This window comes from Hydractinia symbiolongicarpus, chromosome 3 (genome assembly GCF_029227915.1).
Source record: "Hydractinia symbiolongicarpus strain clone_291-10 chromosome 3, HSymV2.1, whole genome shotgun sequence".
Classification (NCBI taxonomy): domain Eukaryota; kingdom Metazoa; phylum Cnidaria; class Hydrozoa; order Anthoathecata; family Hydractiniidae; genus Hydractinia; species Hydractinia symbiolongicarpus.
Genome location: NC_079877.1, coordinates 26,495,380 through 26,520,467, shown reverse-complemented (window position 1 = coordinate 26,520,467; position 25,088 = coordinate 26,495,380). Strand labels below are relative to the sequence as shown.

General features: G+C 33.2%; 2 protein-coding genes across 2 annotated transcripts; one reads left to right on the top strand and one right to left on the bottom strand.

Annotated features, from left to right (window-relative positions):
- Positions 1 to 18: 18 nt before the first annotated feature.
- Positions 19 to 8,830, top strand: LOC130636525 (protein Flattop homolog). The gene is made up of 3 exons (XM_057446269.1): positions 19 to 177; positions 8,214 to 8,276; positions 8,395 to 8,830. The coding sequence occupies exons 1-3, from the start codon at positions 151 to 153 to the stop codon at positions 8,728 to 8,730; spliced, it is 426 nt and encodes a 141-aa protein (XP_057302252.1). The 5' UTR covers positions 19 to 150; the 3' UTR covers positions 8,731 to 8,830.
- A 612-nt stretch (positions 8,831 to 9,442) lies between these two features.
- LOC130636523 (eukaryotic translation initiation factor 2A-like) lies at positions 9,443 to 24,989 on the bottom strand. Its single transcript, XM_057446268.1, has 17 exons — positions 24,840 to 24,989; positions 17,168 to 17,237; positions 17,007 to 17,081; positions 16,708 to 16,926; positions 16,054 to 16,136; positions 15,081 to 15,181; positions 14,855 to 14,969; positions 14,075 to 14,191; positions 13,876 to 13,944; positions 13,508 to 13,784; positions 13,294 to 13,366; positions 12,255 to 12,327; positions 12,114 to 12,175; positions 11,498 to 11,602; positions 11,096 to 11,197; positions 9,767 to 9,832; positions 9,443 to 9,611 (listed from the first exon to the last, which is right to left on the bottom strand). The coding sequence occupies exons 1-17, from the start codon at positions 24,910 to 24,912 to the stop codon at positions 9,546 to 9,548; spliced, it is 1,746 nt and encodes a 581-aa protein (XP_057302251.1). The 5' UTR covers positions 24,913 to 24,989; the 3' UTR covers positions 9,443 to 9,545.
- Positions 24,990 to 25,088: the final 99 nt, after the last annotated feature.

Here is a 25,088-nt window from a genome sequence, read left to right as displayed (position 1 = left end):
AATGTCTACTTTGCTCTTTAGCTATAATGTTGTCAAGGCTTCGAAAATTAAATAAACAAACATCGCAGAACACTCAGTTGTGCTTTTAAAACTGCATACTTTTCATTTTCTTACCCTTGTCTAGTCTACTTTTAAAGCAGGTTTTGGGCAATGTCAACTCATTATAGCGCCAACCAGGTAATTTAAAAATATTTTTATTTTTTTTCACAGTGTGGCTATGCTAGCTATATAACTAGCTAGCTATATAACTAGCTAGCTATATAACTAGCTACCTAACAGTGTAGTCAATAAAAAGACCTCTTCTAGTTTGACTGCGGATCAAAACTAGTAGTTTTTTGGAGTCCAGATGAAAGGATTTATTCTAAAGTTTTGCTAGCCGGTAGTACTATTTTAGACCTAGGCAGAGTTGATAATGGCAGCTTTCTGGCAATGCTTTTGCACCATCACATTTATATATTACAAAACATGCAGAACTGTGTATCTCCTAGGCCTGAAATAAAGCGAACATAAGCATTACACATCAACTGTGAAGCAGGAAAGCTCCATATAAATGATGATGTTACAGGGCTTTTTATTGTGTAAAACAAACACTCCCATGTGTGTCGACCCCCTTAGATTTCCCCTAAACTTTGTTTATATGATTGATATATACTATGTGAGCAAGATGAGATCAATATCAATATTCCCTGTTTTAATGGTACCACCAATGGCTTAAAAATTGTCAAAACAATGCATTTTTGCATACATCTCAGCTTTCTTAACACCCCTGAATTAAAATTCTAGGGAGTGTATATATATGTTTTGAACATATTTGGAAAGTTTCAAAGAGTTAAAGTCATCACTTTAGCAGGAATAATAAATTCAAACTTAGGTGTGATTTCCTAATCCGTTGTTAAAGTACAGTAAATTTCAATTGGCTTATTCCATGCCAAATTAACAGATTTTTAGAATGATCACATTGTCGACTTTCTCAAATTTTGCTCAAACTTTGTTTTATATATAATGCAAGGGTGAGTTAAAACACTTCTCTGTTTTTACAAATGGAGACAGAGATCAACAAAATATGAAATATTATTGGACCGGATCTTGGGATCTTGAACTGGCGGAATGATTGTGAAAGCTCTCAGTGAATTATCACTTCAAGTTGCTGCAGGTCCGGATGGGATACCAATTCTACGGAACAACTGCAGAGAATGAATGAATGAATGAATAAATGAAATAAACATATATTTCAGTTTACAAGGAGATAAATACATTATTAATTAAAAATTATGCCCTAGAAAACCCCGGAAACTGCCAAAGTTAGCAGAGCTCGAAGTATGACAGTGGCTGACATGGACAATACAAAACACACAACTTACACAGACAGCACTACAAAACAAGACAGACAAGCGAAAAAATGTGAAAGCATTGCAATTGCAAATCCCAAGAAAAAAAAGTGGTGTGGAAGTGATTGTGAACAATAGTAATTTTAGAGGGATTGCAAAAGCACTATAAATCTCATCTGGAGGAATGTATCTTAAATGACTAAGTGCGTTCTTAAATGTGCTGAAATTATTCCGCTATATTAAGGAGGTGCAAAAACTAAGCCTTATTAATTTTCGCGAGTAATTTTTTGGAAATATGTATAAAAAATATATTCTTTGCACAGTTCGCGAGAATTAAACTTGCAAATTTTGCGATGATATTTTTTTCGCAAATTATACCGTTTTTCATAACGGCTTTTATGTAGAGGAGACATAAAATAGACTTCTGAAGTTGAAATTATCATAGAATATAGTATATGTAGATCTAGATAAATTAGAATTTTTTTTTTGTGCAAATCCTTTTTTAAAAAGAAAAAAAAGGTCCAAATTGCATGGGAAGTAATATTCGAGAATTTCGCGATTAGCGAGTTATTATTTTCGCGATATTAGAAAAAAGTAACGAAATTCGCGAAATTAAAGCCAGCGAAAATTAATTCTTCAAGGTACCAGTTTCACTTGTGGTGTAATAGCGTTGAAGACCATTTATTTGAGCGTTTGCGAGCGTCGCTCGTACTCTGCATTTTGTGGTAATATTCTCACTGAAGTTTAAGAAGTTATAAAATTGCTCTTCGAAGAAATGGACGAAGAAGATGTAGTTTGTTTATTTAGCGGTGATGTTTTTGAGTAGGAGGAGAAGAAGACGTGAAATAGAAAAGAAAGAAAAGGTTTAAGGTTCGCGGCATAATCTAAAACAAACTATACATATCTATTTAGTTGAATATTGTGTCATATCTTTTGCCACCTATAATGCGAAATAAATTTTCATTCGTCTATTTCATCGCAGGTTCTCGCGCATGTCACCAGAAAGCTTGGAGCATTTTTTACTTTAGTTGGGTCCTAATTACAAAAGCAGGATACTCAGATGCAAAAGTCAATCAGTGCTTAAGAGCGTCTTTTCATTACGCATGGAGAAGTACAGTTAGTGGCAATTTTAGAAACATGTGCTGCTATATACAATTTCCTGAAGGAGTAATACATCCGCATCAAAATCTAAAACTGGTTAGTTGATAATAGCAAATGAATTCAAAAAGACATGGAATTATCCTCTTTACCTTGGATCTAGACAGAAAGCACATTCGAATTGGATGTCCTTGTTTGAGTGAAAACTATAACTAAACTAGGTTTTTATAGCATCATACTTCTGGCTATTTTTGATTCTCGTTATTGCTTCTCTGTTTTTTGATTTGGAACAGTACGGAAGCAACAACGATAGTGGAATTTTAGAAAATTCGGAAATGGTGATTTGCGTGCATTAGTGAGGGCCACTATGTAATTTCGTGTGCACATGTGTGTTAAAAGTGATTTTTTGATTTAAAGTTGTTCCTTAGGTCCCAAATTACCAAAAAAATATAGGTGGCAAAATTTTTTGTCCCATGGGACCAAATTAGATGACGTCATCACTTTTACAGTCAGCAAAAAAAAAATTTCACATTTATATGTCATATTATATATCGTTGGAAAGAGGAGATCGAGTGGATCAAAAAAAATGTAAGAACCATGTCTTCAAAACGTAACGTTCGAAAGATATTACTATTCAAACTTTGTACAAATTACAGACCGGTAATTTACTGACCCAGCACAAAAATGACTATAACCTGCTCAATAGCGAAGTTTTTTTGTTGAATTTTAGTATGGTATTGGGTCACCCTAATGTCTTTCTGTTTGATCAAAATTTATTGTTCAAATCACCTCAAGAGATAATTTACAGACCAGTAATTTACAGACCAAAGCACGTGTTTAGTTGTTTACTTTCTTTCTGGTAATTTCACAAAGTTAAAAAAATTGCTGAAAATAATGACAAAAAACAACTTCAGCAATGCTTGTACAATGTTTCATTCACTCATCATCACTAGAACTATATTCATCTGACTCGGATTCATCGCTTGCGCCACCACTGTTTTGACACGTCGTACATTTACACATGTCAGTGCACAAAGAACCATTTTTACGGCATTTACATCGGTTGGATATGCAACTTGTTTTGCAATTACAAGAACTTAACTCGATGAGTGCCAACGGTGCAGGAAGTTCATCAGTCATTATGGGGGATAAGTTACCGACTTCATCTGTATCCCAACCATAATTGACTGCATTCGGAAGTTGTTGAATGAGGATATGCGAGCTTCGTAAAACCATTGAAATGAAGTGACACCTGAATATTTTGTACTTCAATGCAGCTAATGTTGGTGGCAACATATCAGCATCACACTGGAATTTGGAGAATAAATGCCAACGCAATTGAGATAATGATACCACGTCTGCAGGACATTTATTCCCCTTATACATTGAAATCACGAAACGTTCTAAGCTTTCCAGTGTTTCCAGATTAGGAAGTTCGACAGTACTTCCAAGTGTCGATAATGCCAGAACCACCTCATTATCTGCCTGTAAAAGAATCTTCAGCCAAGCAGACTTCGATTTCTTGTTGAAACGCCCAGTTTGGTCACACCCTGTGAACGTATGAAAACCAAGAATAGCTTTCGCGTGTACTGCACCAAGGGGTTCAAAGCAATTACGAATATCAATATCACGTAGAGTAGAACCTCGCCCTGTTCTAAAAATGGTATTTATTGGTAACATCTCATAGTAGTAAATTAGCAGTAGAAACACGTCAGTATCCGGAGAGTAAACAATACAACTGGTGAAAGGAGATTGTTGTGCAACATCCATAGCATTATATATAAGTGCTGTGTCAGCTTCTTCGTGGTCGTGTATTCTGCAATCAACAAAATTTGATTCCATTTTAGTATCATAAGTCACTATATACCGAATATGCAATGATGAAAGAGCCTCCATCACTTTCTTTGCCAGGTAGATGGTTAAAGCTTGCTTTGTATCAATGTGGGAAAGAAATTGCTTGAGACTAATGGATGAAATATTGGTGTTGTCTGATACTTTGTATCGAACTTCATTACCAGATGTACGATGCTTTCTTGTCCGTGCTTTCAAGGAGTTTTCTATATAGCGATCAAATACCAATCGTATTTCATCACATCCTCTTGAAATTTGTAGTACACGTTATGTAAAAGCTAATGCGAAATCCTAAAAAATTAACTAGTTTTGCGCACTCGAATATTGTAGCGACATCATCTACGGGGTTTTGAAAGTTCAACTCGATTGCTTTTGATTGCGTCTGGGTTGTACAAATTCTTTCTGATTCTGTTCTTGATGGAGGTCTTGAAAACACTATGTCCTCAATATTTTCTGTTAACAAGTGCTTTAAATATCGCTTGTAATTGATTTGGTTGCTTTCGGAGTTTCCCATTAAGTTGTTGTATGTATAGTTAACATCGTTCATACTTATTACGTTGTCGTGTGATTCCCCCAATAAATGTTTGATTATGTTAATTATTTCAACATCTGCAAGTGCGCGGTCTGTATCTTCCATATTTTGTAGCTGTGATATGTCTTGATGTAATGCTAAAGCCTCTCTCGGAACCTTCACCCAACATGCTAAATGATATTGGGCATCATTTGCTATAGCATCAGCGTTAGGAATATTGTTCATACGGATGAAAAATGATTTATTTGCTATAAGCTTCGAAACTCTCCAGCATCTTTGTTGCTGCCGTCTTAGACATAACTTTATATATCTTTCCTCCCCTTTCTTGACAAATAATGCAAAGGTGTTTTGAAACATAATTCCACTTGAGCGCAATGTTTTTTTTTCATTTTGTTTCACAGATACAACAAATGATGGGCTAAAACTGTCCGAAGACTCTTTTGATACTGGCCGTTTCTTTAACCTGTCTATCTCTGTTTTATTTGTGGCCATTTTGTAACAATCAGAATGGTATGAAGACTTTCCTTCAACAAGCTGTACAATATCATATGACTTCAGTTTTTCCCAACAATCTAGATACTTCGAATCACCACAACTAACTCTTTCCTCCAGACATGATAATAACTTTTTCAAATACTGCTCTTTTGGGTTGCCAACATTCTAAACAAAATACGACATCTTGGTCAAAGTATCAAACAAAAATCTTTCTCTCAAAACTCTCAGAACTCAGAACAGGAATGGGAAAAAATGTTTAAGTAAGGCGGTACCTTTTTTGATGTATCTTTCTGACACACTATACATTTCCCAAAATCCAGCACATTTATTGTTTTTACACAGTTAACATCCATTTTAATTCGGTCTATTCATTTTATTATTATGCATGTATGTCTATACTATAAACTTCACATTACACTTCACTAACACTTCGAAATTAAACAGTCTAGCTATGAAATTGAACAATAGAATGTTTTCTAGAAATAGAAAATTCGAATTCTATGTCTATGTCTATGAAATCGAACAATTATAAAACAAAACTTGTTATTATACTGATACTAATACATACAAAATGTCTAAGTGAAATTCGCTACTTGCTTTTCAAAACTAAAGTAAACAACTAAACACGTGCTTTGGTCTGTAAATTACTGGTCTGTAAATTATCCCTTGAAGTGATTTGAACAATAAATTTTGATCAAACAGAAAGACATTAGGGTGACCCAATACCATACTAAAATTCAACAAAAAAACTTCGCTATTGAGCAGGTTATAGTCATTTTTGTGCTGGGTCAGTAAATTACCGGTCTGTAATTTGTACAAAGTTTGAATAGTAATATCTTTCGAACGTTACGTTTTGAAGACATGGTTCTTACATTTTTTTTGATCCACTCGATCTCCTCTTTCCAACGATATATAATATGACATATAAATGTAAAATTATTTTTTTGCTGACTGTAAAAGTGATGATGTCATCTAATTTGGTCCGATGGGATAAAAAATTTTGCCACCCATATTTTTTTGGTAATTTGGGACCTAAGGAACAACTTTAAATCAAAAAATCACTTTTAACACACATGTGCACACGAAGCTTTATATCAGAACATAGCAGCCCTCACTACATGATTCTATAAATATTTCAGGCACCATATAACATAGTAATATAGATTCTATCCCTTTTCATTTGAAGACCTGGCTTATGCGTCCATACCCTAGGAAATTGTCGGAAGAGCAACGTATTTTCAACTATTGCTATTACACGGCAAACTATTGAACATACTTTTGAATTTTTGTTGCTAGATGGCGTCTTTTCTACAACCCAATAAATGGCAATGTTTCGAATGTGGGAATATACGCTAGTAAAGAAATATACGCTAGTATTATACGCTATTTCCGTTTAACTAATAATTTCTCGTATTGCGTGCTGGTTTTTGTAGATTCAGTTGATGTTTACGTATAGATTCGCAATCTTTAATTCCACAGTTTCGTGAATGCATCACCAATTCGCAATCTTTAGTTCCGCAATTTATGATTTTTTCTACCATGAATTCGCAATCTTTAATCTGCAGTTTTTTCCTGCGCAAACTTTCTTCCCTTAAGGCAGGTATAAGTTTATCTAGGCCTGTTATTTGCTAGAAAGCCTGGTATTCTCTTTAATTTTTTCCAAACTATAGGAAGATTAATAGAATATGACAATAACAAAATTCCTTTCTGCACAAGTTACGTCACTGGAATGGACCACAATCTCTTGAGTAGTGGTGATATTTAATATAACTTTGAAACCAGTGTAAAATCTAAACCAGGAAGGAAAGATTGTAAAAGATTGTGAATTGAACCTCGAAAATCGTGTAAAGTTCGAAAAAAAAAATTGCGAATGGATACAGTTGTTATTGATTATCAAATAGTAACCACATTGTTTTGCTTACATTCAATGTCTGAATTAAATTTTATACTAAATATCCAGAAAAAATGCGAACGAATCGGTGTAATGTTGAATAAAAGATTACGAATGCTCGTCCTTGTGTAGAAAATACATAACATAAGTTAGGTAACAAAGATCTTCATGACTTGGATAAACTTTCTTCACCAAAAACGTCTTTGCTGTTTCCAAACCAGAATTAGGAAAATACATAGCAAAACAATTTTTCGAATATCCAACAACTCGTAAAGTATTAAAAGACACCGAATTTTATTTCGAGACACCATCAACAATGGTATCACAATCCCAAATCTAGTCAGAATATAAGCACCATAATACTTGAAAGCACTATTTTCAACAAAAATGTATTTCACCAAATTGAAGTTTTACTTTCGCTTCCACGGTATGGCAGGTAGAGTAAGCGATAAGAAACCGTCACAAAAAATAGGCGTACTTGAAAACTGAAAAATAGTGACAATGTTGTGGCTGACAGAGGGTTTGATATTGCTGATAATTTACCGATATATCGTTAGATATTCCTCCTTTAAAAGGACACTGATCAGTTGACAGCAGAAGGAGATAAGATGGAACAATTCCAATCAAGGACCCAATATGTAATAGTACTAAAAATATTTGCCATTATTAAAAACAAACAATTGATTCGACAGAATATTACCGTTTTTATCTAGCTTACATGAGACCTTTAAACATTTTTTGTTAAACCATTCAAAAAGCAGTTTTTTTCCGGAATTGATTGCGTGGTTACAAACGAGTAGCAAGTAACCGATCAATAAACGCTCACAGCATTTGACCGCAGAAAATGTATTTGCCATCCAGTCAGTTAAAAGCATTTCTTGTTAAGTCGCCTTCAATTCCCTACTCTGTAACGAGTTTTCTAATTCACCGCCATCACGAAAACATACAATTCAAAGTTTATTTGTGAACGTATACACGTTTATATATATTATATTTATATATCTTTCTTTTGCTTTAGTACGAGAATGCATTTGCTGCAAATCGTCTTCAAAACTATGAAGTACCCAATCGTTACAAAGAGGTAAGACCACTCCATACCCATCACGCAAAACTTATTTCAAAGAATAATAACTGCTCATTTAATCAATTCTTGGTCCATGGTAATTAATTTATTTTTTTTGATTTTTGCTTTTTTAAAGCATCCATCTCCAAAGGAAGGTTTCACACGTCCAATAAGTAACGATAGAGGACATTTACTTCCTGGTGTGGCTCGCTCATCCGAATCGCCATGGGGAAATTTTAAAGGAACATGGGATGATCACATGGATTGTAGGAGAACAAAACATTTTCAAAAAACTCTAACTTCATCGCAAAAAGCCTTTATGAGGAATTCACAACAGAACGATAAAATGTGTGAAGAGAAGCCAGCGTCACGAGAACAGTCCAACCGTGAATATAGGCCCCAACAATCAGCTCGAACGCCGGAGAAAATTAGGTCGCCATCAGAAGCAAGCTGTGAAGCGATCACAGAATAAGTCATACAGCTATTTTTTCATAATTTATTATTTGAATTTTTTGTAATTTTGTACATACACTACAATTACTTTCATGATAACAGGGTATACACTGAAACAACGTTTGCTGGTTTTTTAAAGTTTTAAACGAATACCTCTATTTCTCTGGGTTTCAATAACTGCCTCATAAGCTGAGCGAGTTAACATACATACTTATACCAGTAACACTTTACAATCTGAGCAAATTTGCCAATAGCGATTTGAAATCTAAGCGAGTTACTGATAACCTTTTGCAATTAGAGAATTACTGGTAACTCTGTGTACGTTCCCGTTATGCCGCGGAAATAAAAATGCGCTCCGTTGCATGATAGCAACAGTCCGTTTTTCTTAGCAAATTTTGTCAGTACCTTGCACTTTGTATTCCCAGAGTGGCACCTACCCCATCCAGAGTGGCACTTCGTCTTACCAGAGTGGGTCCCCGCCGTCTGTCTTCCAGGAGTGGCTCCCACCCTTCCAAAATGACACTGTCTCTCGGAGTGTCTCACCGCCTTTTCAGGGTGACACTTTGTCTTCTCGGAATTGTTCCCCGCCATCCCAGGTGACACTGTCTTTCCAGGGCGGACTTACTACTTTAGCGTGTGGGCAAAATCTGAAATACGTTTATAAACCAAACGAGTAAAAAATCTTTACACATTTCTGTTTCTATGTGGCAAGACGTAATAAACAAGCTATGTATACATAAAAAGATATTTATGCGCAATCATATACAAGATAGAATTCTAACGATAAAAAATCGTGTAATCGTGCGTTTATTCGTGTGAAGATTGTGTATGATATCAGCTTGATATTTGTAAATCTTTTAATTCTTTCAATAAATCTTTTTCTGTTGTCAGCTTGTCAAGCTAGAACAATGTAGAAGAACAATTTTACAATTTGTTTTCATAAGTCAAAAAGTCATACTTCATGTTAAACACACTTAATTTTATCCATAATGCATATTAACAGGCTACTAAAGTTACGTGAGAAGGCGCTAAAACAAGATATATATTTTTGTTACCTGATTTTTTTCGAGTATTCTTCCTTCGCTTTGTTTGGCTTTTAAATCTTCTATTTGTTTCAGTTTCTAAAAAATAAATAAACTCGATACTAATCAAAATTACAGTGTTCATATTAACTACTACTCGTTTAAAATAGGTTGGCAATCAAACAGGAACAGTCAATCAGGACGGGCAGAGCAAATGCGTTAATAACTTATTTGTACTATTTTTCTCTCGCATTAATTTTCGCGCACTTAAAAAATCCTTTTTGCGCGTATTAATTTTCGCGCCAGTTCAAAATTTCTACACTAATAAACAAAATATGGATGCGTTAAAAACTCTTTTCCCCAATCAGTTTGCGTAAAACTTTCTCTAATTTCTAATTTTTGTATTTAACGAAAAGATAGATCGAAAAAGATCGAAAATTCGTACAAATAAGGTAAATTTGGTACCCTGTACTAAAACTCATCCAAAAAGTAAAATTGTAGTGTGCGCTTTTTCTGAGGACGTGTACAAAAAGTTAGCGATTGTAAATGTTATTCGTGCCCGACACTGCATTGTCTTTTTTTCACATTTAAATGCGTTAGAATAAATAAATAAAGTTAAGAATGAGTTATGGCCCTTATTTTCTATTTATAACCCTTCAGTGTTATATATCGGGTATAAATCGCATTGACGGGCTATTAAAAAAATTAGGCCAAAAACATTGACAACGCCTTAGAAAATGGCGTTATTGTTATAATAAGTTAAAGTGGGGCGTAGAAGGTAAACATGGAAATTGTCCGCTGTTTTCATTTCAAATTTTTGGTTCAAAAAGGTAATGAAATATTAAGAAGAATATTTTGATGTGGCCACAATGATCAGCATGCTTCTTTTATTATAAGTTCTTGAATCAACTTTGAGCAAGAATGACGTGTGCTGATAACGTTACCATCATGTTTGGCAATTTTTTGTCGACAACGGAACAAATTATGGGCGGATGCCTTCTGAGTGCAATGTCAGACGACAGAACTTTTTAATTAAATTCGCCTTCAAATACACACCCCATATCATTCAAAATATAATTAAAAAAAAAATGCTATAAAAAGGAAAAATCAATATGGCGACGAAAAATTTATAAAAAAATCGAAAAATTTACAGATAATTTCCTAACTCTTCTGACTCGGAGGGGAAAACATCATTGTTCAGGCTTTCAAATATCATATACTTTAACTTTTGCAAAACACTCCGTAAAATTTTATTTCTCCTTGGGACCACAGACGATTAAACACAGGTGTAAATTTTATTTTTTATACTAAAGGTGGCGTAAATTTTAAAGTAAAAAAGGCTATTAAAATGATCACCCATACCTTTCTTAAGTTTTTTATCTTCTTATCTTTCTCTGGATCACCAGTAGTGACAACATCTGATAAACTTGCATTGGCTGAGTTGCTACTACTTGCTGCTTCAATCTAAATCAATGTTAAAATAAAATTCGGACGTCGGTAATAACACACAAAACGTTTTATCAAAACCGCAACATTGTGGCATTTTGCGGGAAAAAACTTTTTCGATTCTGCCAAATTTTTCATCTAGTTTCCACCAGTTTTAATGAATTCTGTTTTATAGTAGAAAAATACTGTTGTTTTTTGTGCTTGTTTACATTTTAAGCTACCATTTTTTTAACGACGGGCAATACCGCTTCATAATTGGCCCGTACAATAATTTTTGAATCTACATCATAAAATATTTTTTTCAATGATCAAACTTACTTCTTTCTTTGATTTTGCTTTCGCTTCTCGTTTCTTTTTATTTTTTAAAGCTGCAGCAGACATGTTTTCTTGGTTGCGTTGATTTTCTGGAAGTTCATTTTCATGCTAAAATCAACATGACATAAACTTTCGCTTTTTGTAATATTACTTGGCGAATTCGAAGATATAGCGATGTGCGAAGCTTAAACCTTCGTGAATAAAGGAATGTAAGAAAATTTTCCGTCATTAAAATTCGCGACTGACTGACTGATAGATTCCATAGATCTTTTATTGGATATTTATTCACTATTAAAGTCATTGAGAAAGTAAAAACGTTTTCTAGAATCGAAGCCTATGAGTTTCTTCTGGTTACTAGACAAAAAATTTTTATCGAGTAAACTCTTGAAGAATCATGCTAAAATTGTTGATTTTGAGAGGCCTTTTGCCACATTCCATCTGAAATGTCGCTAAGTAAGTGAACAGTGTTTAGCAGTTATGGGTAAGACATGAAAAATCCAAAACTCTTAAAATCCTATGCTCTTAAAGTATTATTATTATTTCTCAAATAGTGTCCCAGACTTTTAAGCCTTTGTAGGGTATCGTTTTTTAATTTAGGTAAAGCATCATTTGAACTTACAATAACTATCTTTTTCACTGCTGTCCCTCTTGCTGAAGGAGGGCGGTACGCTTCTTTTTTCACTACAAAAGATAACAATATACCCTTTAAAGTTACTTCGATAATTCAAAATAGACAGTTTATATTTCAGTAAAAGTCTACCTTCTTGTGTGGCAACAGATGCTACGATGCGAGGTACTGGAAAAGTTCCATCTGGGACTGTTTGCCATATCGTCTAAAGAAAAAAATATGCGCGTTCATTAAGCATGTTTGTAGGAGGGAAGGGAACTTGAAATCAGGTCACAGAGTTTTTCATAAACAAACCATTTCTTCAAGGTCTCCTATATGACACTCTTAATCTTACCTCTTTAAAGCCAACCGGTCTAAAAAACCTTAATGAAATTGCCAATTAAGACCGTCAAAATTTGAAACATAAATTACAGCACAATCCAGGACATGTTTCTCCATATTTGACTACCACCAAACAACATTACAGATACACTTTTACTTTAAAAAGAAAAGAAAATATGGTAAATAAGAAATTCTTTTTTCGGTGCTAATTTTCCGAACATAAAAATATGGTAAAATTGTAGAACCTTCCAGTATTTGTTAGTGCAAAAAATCAAATTCCATGTGCTTTATCATTTGTTGCTTCTTTTTAATTACAAGAGGCTTTAAATTTTTAATAAACAAACGCTGTTCTATGGCAAGGTAAACCCTTTCAAAAATTTTCAAAAATTTGAAACATAAATTACAGCACAATCCAGGACATGTTTCTCCATATTTGACTACCACCAAACAACATTACAGATACACTTTTACTTTAAAAAGAAAAGAAAATATGGTAATTAAGAAATTCTTTTTTCGGTGCTAATTTTCCGAACATAAAAATATGGTAAAATTGTAGAACCTTCCAGTATTTGTTAGTGCAAAAAATCAAATTCCATGTGCTTTATCATTTGTTGCTTCTTTTTAATTACAAGAGGCTTTAAATTTTTAATAAACAAACGCTGTTCTATGGCAAGGTAAACCCTTTCAAATTCCATGAGTTTTTCCGATTTTCAGATCATTATGTGGGTAAGCCATTCATTCATTATCATTATTTAATTTTTACATGTTTTACGTATATAAATTTTTATTCCTTCAGAATGAAGGACAGTTAGGCAAACATTTAGTATTTAAATTAGAAAAAAAAACTTACCTCCCATAATTCGGTATTTTTGGGAACATCAAAGCTGTGTATTACTTTACCAGAATAATGCCATATTTTGTACCTTAAGATAAACGTAAAGGCACGATCTACAACTTCATCATTTCAATGGCATAAAATATGCATTTCCACTACATAAAAATTTTTTTAAAAAAAGTCCCGAAAACTACAGGTGGTTTCTGTACAAATAAGAAAAGCCTCCTACCCATTGGACACTCGCAGCCTTGGTGCACAGGTAGCAGTAACAAGGTGTTGACCATCCGTACACCACTGAAAGAAAGTAGTATCTCGTGCTTGTGGCTTACCAATCAGTTTTTTGCCGTCTACATTCCACATCTCCATAATTCCAGGTAGATTCCCAAATCCCGCCAAACATAAAATATTCCCATGTTGATTGTATTTACAAATATTTCTTGGACCAGTTCCGAAATCAAAAACTGATTCGGATTTTAAATTAAAAAGAGTTGCTTTAGCTGGCATAACTATAGCTCTATATTAAGGGTAATAACGTATAATAATATTTCTAAACAAAGAAACATGATATATAGATCAGCTAAAAATGCGAAAGGATACAACCATATACAACACAAAATTGTGAAGAGTTTGGATTCCAATCCACAGAATATATTGGACCTTTCTTTTCTAAAGATAAATTTTCCAAATAAACCATCTGCGAGAGATTCGAAACAAAAAATGGGGCTTCCATACCAACTGATTTATAACTAATGTGGCGATGACAACTCCTCTACAATTCAATGATCAGTGGTCTTACCAAATTGCACTATATTGCTGTTTCCATTGGTGGTCATCAAATGAAGTGTTTGTTCACCATAATAAGATGAGCCTGTTGTGTCGACTTCAGCACTTACAAGAATTAATAATGCATTTCCTAAACAAATAATCTCACAATTAAAAGATGTTAATTAATTTCCAAACCAGTAATAACCTGTATTAATTAAGATTGAGTGCAGAAAAAATCTAAAAGATCTACCATGCGTAGCAACTTTGCAAGAATTTCCTTGTTTTCAAATTAAATCTTTATCAATAAGTAAACTAAAAAGGTTTATTTCCCAGTACCACTTCAAATCTGTTTTGATATTGAAGATTCCAGCAATCAAAAATTTAAAAACATGATAAATTTGAGTAAAAAGGATTTTTTATGAAGATTTGCTAATTGAACAAGACCATAGTGAAGGTTAGCTTTACTTATGTTAAAAATGCACTTGTACTTCAACCCTCTCAGTTGCAACGTTTTTTATGGAAAATATAATAAGAGTATTTATAAATGAGAGCAAATCAGTTTGCAGGACGAACTGAAAACTCATTTCACTGCCTTTTCAAATTAAAAAGTCAACATTATGAGAGCAACCCGTTAATACTAAATCAGTTTTAAGTTAAATAAGTATTTGTTATTCAATTTTCTGAAATGATTGATTTCATCTGTTTTTCTAACAAATTTTATAATGGTCAACAAGGGGTAAAGGTCTACTTAAGATTTTTTTAAATCTACTTTAATGCAGGTTTTATAAAAAAAACAGTGTGCTGTACTTACCTTTTTTATTCCAAATCATGTCTACCTTGTCAGCCTTAAAAAAACTTCTATTTGTTATTGCTTGACCATCTCCAAGATTTGGATATTGAAACAATCTGACTGATGATGGTGATCCCTGCAGAGTTAAAAAGTTGATGTGTTGATGTAGTGCAATTTTTCACAAGAAGATTTTGATATTTTAGAACAAACCCAAAAAAAAAATAAGAATTACGATTTGTAAACTAACCTTTTTACCCATGATGTAAACAGCTATCATATATGGCGACAAACATGGTGCTATCGCACATCCACTGACTCCTTGAAGATAAAGTTTTCTTGCAGCTTTCTCTAAAGAATAATGAAAAAAGTTTTAGACGTGTTTAGGTACAGGTGTATTGTTTTCTTCTTAAAACAAGTATATTTTTTGCATGTAGCTATTCATATTCGTGCAAAATGTTTTGCGTGACACAAATGCGTAAAAATGAGTGTGCAAAAAATGAGTCCTAAAATATAGCTTGCATCAGAGGAGATTTACTAATCACAGCCAATCAATTCCTCCCTAATTCAACTGCAACATTTTTTCTAATATAAAGTGAATGCAAATATTGCAATTGTTTCTATATCCTCAGGATAGTTTTTCTGAAAAACATTGTCATTTTAGTATTTAAAGTGTAGGTGGCATTAGTGAATGGTTTGATGGAAGTGACTTTTTAACGGAAAGTTGCTCAGGTTTACAAGTTAGCGAGGGATATTTAACAGTTCCATGCCTGGAAATTTGGTGGAAATGTTCGTTTTGTTTCCGCGAATCAATAAAGACGGTAACGATGAATCATTTCCCTTAGACAATATTTCAAATTATAATAATTTCATGTTATAATCTATATTTATATTATAATATTTTACTACTATGGAGTAGGTCTTGTCACTAATTAGGGCCATTATGAAATGGTTCTCCACTTATTTATAGGTTTAAAGCTAATCGTTATGTATCATTTCCACAAGGTCTACTTCGCGGAAACGACAAAACGTTTTGATCGTTTCAGTCAGCTTTAAATCACAGTAACGATGGATCGTTACCTCAGACTCCACAAATTTACAGGCCTGAGTTTCAGACCATTGTTTTTATACAAACAAATACAAATAACAAGCAGCAGAAGTTTATTACTAATAAGAAATATTATCTTTTTCTTATGCATTAAGAAGTAGAAATGACTTCTTACGAAACTCTCCATCCTCATAAAATTGAACTTCATTATTAACACATCTACCACAGATTTTCTCATCTTTACTCCATACTGGTGCCCTGATAACAAAAATAAAAAAAAACATGCATGATAATACACTGGTCAGTGGCCGCAGATGAATCCTTGGGTTCTCCAGTCCTTTTTATATCGCATTGCAGCGTAACACTACTCGTGGTACTATTTTGTGTCACAGATGTATACAGGCATTATAATATAGATAGGTAACTAGAAAATTTATCTGTGCTAGTTAGAAAAAAATAATAATATATTGATGATGGACAATAAATAATTCTGGTGAAGTTACAAATACTAATGTTTAAAACATGTTGATTCTGAAATTTCATAAATGTTATTTCAATACTCCTTCATTTTGTTGTGATGCTTCTTCATTTGTAGCTAAGACCATTATTAGTGATTAGGAGCCTAAAGTTGATTTGTGTGTTCATAAATTAACATAAAGTATCAAAAATTAATTAAATGGAAATCAAAAAATAATTTATACCTTGTTTTATACCCTCAAAATGCTTCTTAGCAAGAGGCCTGTCAATTCATCAATATATTTCTTAAATTTTATCAATATTTTCAAAGAAAAATGTCATATATTCTATAGTATGAAGTATACATACTCACCAAGTATTTCTATTTTTATGAATCATAGATTTTTTAACACATTTTGTCTTTATGTTGTGTATTTCATAGTTATTGAAACCCTGTGGGTTTTGAGGAGTTGTAAAAAAAGGCTCCCATGTTGCAATATATGTATTTTTTGGTGATATGACGATATCTGTGGTCTTTTGTTTATCGAGAGAATATATCACCTCTCCTGTATCCATAGACAGAACTTTTAACCTAAAAAAACAAACAATTATTCTCATTTAGAAAATATTATCACATTTTAAATATATTTTTATCTGTTTTAAAATGCATACTCTCTTCCATTAACAAATGCAAAGCATGCGCCATCATCACTAAACCGCATGATTTTAGAAGATGTCGATTCGTCACTAAACCAAAAAAATAAAAAAATACATACAATTTTTTTAATTATTACAGTACTCAAATCCTTATTGAAAATAAAAGAGATGTTTACTTGTACAAATCATGAATTTCTTGAAATGCATTTTTGCCTTGCAGTAATTTTATCCCCAATGAACCACGAGCTAAAAATGTAGAAAAAAAAAATTAATATAGATATAAATTTACCCTGTGTTTGGTTGAGCCATCTACTTCTATAGGGAAAATTAAGTTCGATTTCTTTCAACAAAGGCAGTCTTTTTTGAAATGTTTTGTCACATACATATTCCAAATGTTTGCTTTTTAAGGGCTTTTTTATCATATTTAGTGTTTTTTAAGGGTTGTGATACATACAGACGCAAGGTAAAACTAAACAGGTAATAAGGCAACTCCAACTTAATTAGTTGTTCTACGGACCCAACTGACCCTAATTTTTTGAAAAAAGAAAACACATTTTCTTATCCCATCTTGTAAAAATAAAACGAGCTTAAGAAGATACCAATAATGGGGGAAGGATCTCCCGAAAGGTCGCCTACTAAACTGTTCGAGAAATGATAAACTTTCCCAGTAATATGAATACTGAACAGACAAACCGAAATAATATCTTCAATAAGATAATCAATGATGTCATATTTTGTTGGTTGAATGTCAATCTACAATTATACTAAACAAAGTGAATTAATAACGGTACTTTTGTTAAGGCCTCTTGCAGTTGATTTTTTGTTCATGGTAATTTGTTGCGATTAAAATAAAATGCGTGATGCACTAATTTTGTAATCACAAAAATAGTTATGTGGTTAAACAAAAGTTTAAATTTTTATGTGATTTATAACAAAAATTGGCTAATATTGCCTTTTGCTAAAACAGTTATAATACAATTGTAAAACAAGACAGATTATTAATGTCATAACACCCTCCTTCGTTATGCTATTTATATATGCTTGAATTGCGCTAATGCAAGACTTTTAGACGATATTATTCTGGAAAAATAATAAAAACAAGGTAGAATACGCTTGTCGTAACACCCTCCTCCATTATAAATTTTAAATGAATAATTTTAATGCTGCGTAATACTTTAAATATTGTCAACTAAACTATAGTCTGTAAAAAGAGACTGCACTTAAATTTAGATTGCACAAAAAACATTAAAAGAACACTAACATTTGCTGTGTAAATTTCGAAACAGCGCAAATATAACTTGCTGTATAACTTTCAAAACAACACAAGTATATTCTGTATAACTTTCGAAACAGCACAAGAGAAATATTCTTGCTGCATAACTTTTAAAAACAAGTTTTTGAGCATGCAAGTAATTTAATTTTTTTACCTTGACAGCTAGTTATTTTAATAATTTAAAACAAGAGAACAAATTTATCCAAACATTTTTTATAGTAACCAAGTTATTATTATTTTTCCTTCGCAACGAAAAATATTAACTGCGTACATGATGCGAAAATACATAGAAAAATATGCTTGTTGTAGCACCCTTCTCCGTTTTTATTTTTTATAAATTATTTTTTTGTTGTTTTGACAATTACATTCTCAATAAAATTATTTTTATTTCACCGACCGACGGACCGTAAGCTACTGTCGACTTCGCCCGTAGAGCAACTAATTAAGTTGGAGTCGCCTAAGTAATGAAAAGATACCCAAAATTGCCAGTTCTGAAAATTTAAACCTATGGGAATTATATAAAAAGTACAAACGCTCAATACAACTTTAACTTATGCCCATAAAGAACAAAAAGTCATTGCAGAAAAAATAGCTTATCCCAAACAATATTAGTATGTCAATGCATACATGGTGCTTAATCATCAAAATTATGAAAAATTAAAGTATTAAAAAAGGGATGATTTAAAGAGTAGACTCCAGACATTGGAGGCTTGGCGTACCATATCTTTGACTTCCAATACCTTCTTCTCAAGCATATTTAATGGGTCGTTTTTGTGAAATAAATTAAATATTGTTTATAAGATTTTAAGTTTTGTATAACCTTTGAGCGTCTTCTTACTTAATTTTTTATCAATTGTGTTTTTAATAATTTAAAATCAGAAATAAAACTAATGATTTAATTCTTAGAAAAGCTTGTAATGGACGACAGATGACCTTAGCAGTACATAGGTCCAACAAAGCAAGAACAAGAAACAAAAAAGACATTGACTGTTAAACCTGATACCCCTTAATAACCAGTATATCAACTTTTATGGTATATTGCATGACCCACATTTTAGAAATGGCAAAATCTCTGTTATATAACAGTTTGTTGCAACAGATCTCTACAAGAAACTATAATTGATGCAACTCTGTATACTTTACTGATTGTCTTTTCTGTAGCCAGCTCAGCACACTGGCTACAGAATGGATTGAACCAGTTTACAAAAATTAGTCCCATTTTGGTCTTGGGTTGTTCTTAGGAGAGAACGTCAGTTATTTCCCCTCGTTTCCCAAGTTCTTTGGCCCTAAACTTGAAAGTACACTGCAATATCCTCACCAACTTTAAAAATATCATTGAAGTTAGTCTTTGTAATTACATAATGTATAAATAGCTAATAAACAAATTAGACTTTTTTTTGGAATTTCTAAAAACAAACATCCCCTTTGGAAAGCTAAATTTTCGAGGAAGGGGATGGTTATAATCTATGTTGTTTAATTTATACCTTATATACAACCTAAGCATAACCACAATTTCCATGCTCTCTTTATAAAACATTCCTGGAGACATTATTTTTTGTCTTCGATGTTAATCTAATTTGTATTTTTGTGAGGCAATGCCATTGATTAAACCTGAGTGAAGACAAAATGAAGCATTTAAAATATTAAAAAATAAGAACGACAAAATCTACGACATATCCAAATATATCTTTCAGCAAGCTTTCGCCAACGCCCAGGTTGGCATGTTCACACTGTTTCTAAATTTTATTTACAAGTTAGAGATAAAATACTAAACAAGATATAATAGGAAGAAAATAGAGCTATGTGGGTCCAATCCTGGTGTTTTGCATGGTCAAGCCAAGGTACATAAACCTTGTGTTAATGGCGTACCTAAGTTTCGTCCTATTCTTTCTGCTATTGGTACTCCCACGTACAAGCTCGCAAAGTTTCTTGTACCTAAGCTTGTAAGTCTCACTATCAATGACTATACCGTGAAAGACTCCTTCAGTTTTGCATCTGAAATTGTTCAGCAGAATCCTAACTGTTATATGGCTAGTTTTGATGTTAATTCACTTTTTCCGAATATTCCATTACATGAAACGATTGATATTATTATCAATGAGATAGAATCTAATTGTATAGATGGTATTCCTAAGAAAGATTTGAAACATCTTCTTACTCTAGCGACTACCGAGTCTATTTTTGTTTTCAACGGCGTATATTATAAGCAAATTGACGGTGTGGCTATGGGGTCTCCGTTAGGGCCTACACTGGCCAATATTTTTATGTGTCATTATGAAAACATTTGGCTTGAAAATTGTCCGTCTGAATTTAAGCCGATCTATTATAGACGATATGTTGATGATATTTTTGTTTTATTTGAATCACGTGAGCATGTTCAAAATTTTTATGAATATATTAATTCTAGGCATCAGAATATTAAATTCACGTTTGAAGAAGAATGTGATAAGGTTTTGCCATTCTTGGACGTTTGCGTCATGCGTGAAGGTGATTCTTTTGTCACCAACGTACATAGGAAACCAACATTTAGTGGAGTTTATACTAACTTTTCTAGTTTCATACCCATGGAATATAAACATGGCTTGATTTTTTCTTTACTTTATCGCTGTTACCATCTGTGTTCAGATCTTAATAAATTTCATGTAGAAATATCTCAGTTGAAGACTATTCTTGGAAGGAATGGATACCCTTCAAAGGTTTTTGAATTCTGTCTCAGAATTTTCAAGAGCAGAAATTACGAACCGAAGGAATAAGTGTCCCTTGCTCCTAAGAAAGAGTTAGTCCTTGTTTTACCTTTTTTAGGAAAGATTACCTTACAAATTAGAACACGTTTGCACCGTTTGTTTAAGCAGAAACTGGCACATTGTAATGTTAAACTTATATTTTTTTCTAAGAGGAGGCTACGTAGCTGCTTTGCCTTTAAGGACAGAATACCCGAATCGTTACGCTCCGGACACGTTTACTGTTTTAAGTGTAGTGGCTGCAACGCCACTTATTATGGCAAAACAAAACGCCATTTTAAAGTCCGTATGTCTGAGCATTTAGGTATTTCTGCACTTACAGGTAAACGCGTTAAACCTGGTCCCCAGGCCAGTGCCGTTCTTGAACATTTAATGTTTTGTAATTACTCTCAAGCATCGTTTCACAACTTCTCAGTACTTGCGGAAGAGTCTAAAGATTTTAAACTTACTCTGATGGAGAGCTTACTAATTGAGCGTGACCGTCCCATTTTAAATAACACGGTAAAATCTATGCCTTTAGAATTACTATAATAGCTCTATTTTCTTCCTATTATATCTTGTTTAGTATTTTATCTCTAACTTGTAAAATAAAATTTAGAAACAGTGTGAACATGCCAACCTGGGCGTTGGCGAAAGCTTGCTGAAAGATATATTTGGATATGTCGTAGATTTTGTCGTTCTTATTTTTTAACATCTTAAAAAACTGCTCTACCAACCATTTAAAATATACGTATATATCCAAGATTTTTTTCGTGGTTTTATAAAAGATTTTTGAAGACAGAAGAGAAGGGAGGGAAATTTTTGAATTATATATAACATGATGAGGTCTAGGGGATTTGGATTTAATATTAGTGCTCAAATGTAAACTAAAACATAAGAAAGTCAATAAATCTCTGAAAAGAGCCTTCCTTTTTAGCACTTCTCAATGCTTGGCTACTGAGAATGGAATGTTTAAAGGCCAACTTGTATGGCATACCAAAGTGACATTAATACAGTTATCATAAGATAACAATAGTTATCTTAAGATAACAAATGTTATCTTAAGATAAATGCGTGCATATTCACATTAATGTCCTGATTGTAAGATAACTCGAGTAATCTTAAGATAACATATTAATGTGATAATTATATCTTTACTTTGTAGTTATCTTGAGATTAGAGCTGTTATTAATACAATTTTTGCTAACTTAATATAACTCGTGTTATCTAAAGATAGCATTATATTCCTTTCAAACACGTTAAATTACACAATAAAAAACAATTACAGCGTTGAAGTGTCAAATTCGTTCCCATTTAGTTTTATATTTTAGGCGGGGAACTTTACCATGTGGCTTGGGATTTTGCGTGTAAAAATTTTCAAGTAAAAAGAGTGTCTACTCGCGTATTACGCAAGAATTTGTAATGTATAAATTTTCAAAATAGTCATTCTATTTGTGTCTCCAAACTTATTTGATTAGGATAGAGGTCTGGCGAAAAACAAACAAGTGGAAATTGAAAAGTAAACGTACAAGTTAGTCAGTCGTTGAAAGCAGTCAATAAAACGAATTGGATTTGTTCCGCCAAGTAACGTAGATACTGTAGTTAAATCAGATTTAGTATTTGAACTCACAAAGGGTCACATCCATACCGTTAAGTTTTGCGTTTTTAGCTTCAATTTGACAATTGCGACAAGTAGAGAGACAATTTCAGAGATTATTCATGTACAACTTGTAGATTGGTTTTAAAACATTGTTATAAACATTTGCATTGGGCTTTAAATACTGCCTTTTGGTACTTATTACTGCGGATTAAATTCTGGTATCCTTAGTATTAATAAGGTTCTTTCATACTGTTACAACCTCAACCTTAATACAATTATTATATTACTAGTTATATTATATATGACTAGTGAGGTTGGTTGTTAAGGTCTGGACATATGTACCAGGTAATCGTTAATTCTCTAAAAATTAACCAAGTTGGGCAACATACCGTACAGTACTGGAAAAAGGTTGTTTGCGCTTCGCGTATCGCGACGGTATTCTCGATCCCCGATAGAGTGTATTCAACAATTTGTGTTATATTTTTTTAACTTATGCATAACAATCTAGAGTATACAGCTAGCGTTAATCTTTCTTTAGATCGCATTTTAAAAATTTAAGAACGAAGAACGGCAATAGAAAAGTTTTTTAGATCGCATTTTAAACATTTAAGACCGAAAGGTGGCGACAAAAAAAGCTTCGTTAGAGATCGCATTTTTAAAGTTTAAGAGCGAAAAGTAGCGTTAGAAAAAAATGTGCTGAAAAAGTAATGTGCTAGAAGTACTTTAATAAATACGAAAGTTTAAAATTTTCTTATAATATACACCTATTTTTAAAAAAAAGATAAAGCAGAGATGTGTTTGTAATAAAAAAACTTTCTCTTTATTCTCATTAAAAAAACTTTCTCTTTATTCTCATTATCACCTACCATCGCGACACATCGAGACGGGTTTTGTCACAATACAAGATTCTTGATAGATTGCAACAATTTATTTTTATTGTTTCTTATTATTATAAATGCGGTACATCGCGTATCGAGGGCACGTTGCGTGCTCGATATGTTAAACAACCTTTTTCCAGTACTGTACTTCCTGTGCGTTAAAGTTTAAAACGCGTTTTTGTTTTGCATAGTTCTTGAGTAATCTCCAGTTTTCTCGCAATCTTAAAGGGAACAGGTTGTCCATGGGAGTTATTGTATGCAGATGATTTGGTTCTCATAGCAGAGTCGATGGAAGAATTAGTTGAAAAAAGGGCTAAGAGTGAACACAGCAAAGTCTAAAGTCATGATTAGTAGCATTGCAGCCAAGTGTGACCTTGTAGTTGGAAAGTGACCTTGTGGAGTTTGCAGGAAAGGGATTGGTAGTTACTCAATTTTTTGTCAGACTTGCAAGCATTGGGTACATAAGAAGTGCAGTAGTATTAGTGGAAGGTTAAGAGCTGACATTCAGTTTGTATGCAAGTGTTGCAAAAGTGCGATTATAGAGAATGAAGTATTTCCAGATTCAATGATGTATATACGACAGTGGCTCGTTAGAGATAGCTGAGAACTTCTGTTACTTAGGTGATATGTTGGGCAGTGAAGGGGTGTTGGAAGAAGTGTTACTTGCAGGATAGGTTCTGCTTGGAAAAAGTTCAGAGGGTTACTTCCTTTGTTGACTAGCAGAGTCTTGTCAATTGAGTCTAAAAGTAGGTTGTATGAGGCCTGTGTAAGAAGTTTTATTTTGTACGGTAGTGAGACATAGGCAGTGAAGCAGGAAGATCTTGACCGTTTAGAAAGGAATGATATGGGAATGGTTAGGTGGATGTGTAACGCCAGGACATTATTGTGAATATGCACGCATTCCAAAGTCACATTAATAGAGTTATCTTAAAATAACATTTGTTATCTTAAGATAACTGTATTAATGTGACTTTGGAGTGCCATAAACTTGCCTTTGGCGGGAATAAAGGCTAAGCTCTTGTGAAAAAAAGTTATCTAAATTAACTTAGCTGAATCATTAAAAATTTATTTATCGCACTCAAAACTTGCAACCTTGCCAGATAATTCCAGATAATTAAAGTTGTAAAAACTAGCAGTGCAACTTGAAATCAAAGATCTCGAAGGCTTGGTCCACATTTGTGATCGATCCCAGTTTATCTCAAGAAAATAAAGAATAAAAATTTTCTGTATCGAAGCTTTTCCAATCTTTCCTGATGGAATTGAGGTGGATGGCCAGATAAGAGAAGCATTTATGACAGAGCTCGAAAAACATGAAGAAATGTCTATATTAACAAAACTGTGCTCCTGGAAAAACATAATCAACAGTCCATCACCTACTTGCTAAAAGTGGCAGCACGGGCACTTGGGCAGTCGCCATGTTTATTATTCTCGATAGCCCGAATAAATGCATTCGACTCTTGACTAGCACACAGAGAGATTTCGAACTTTATCTCCCGTCGTCTTGGACTACGCTAGACCGGTGTTGTGCCATGTGTCTAATTTTTGTCCGAAAAAAAATCAAACAATTTTTTATTCTCTAATTATTATGGCAAGTAAGTTTTGGGGGTTTTTGATTATCATCCTCTT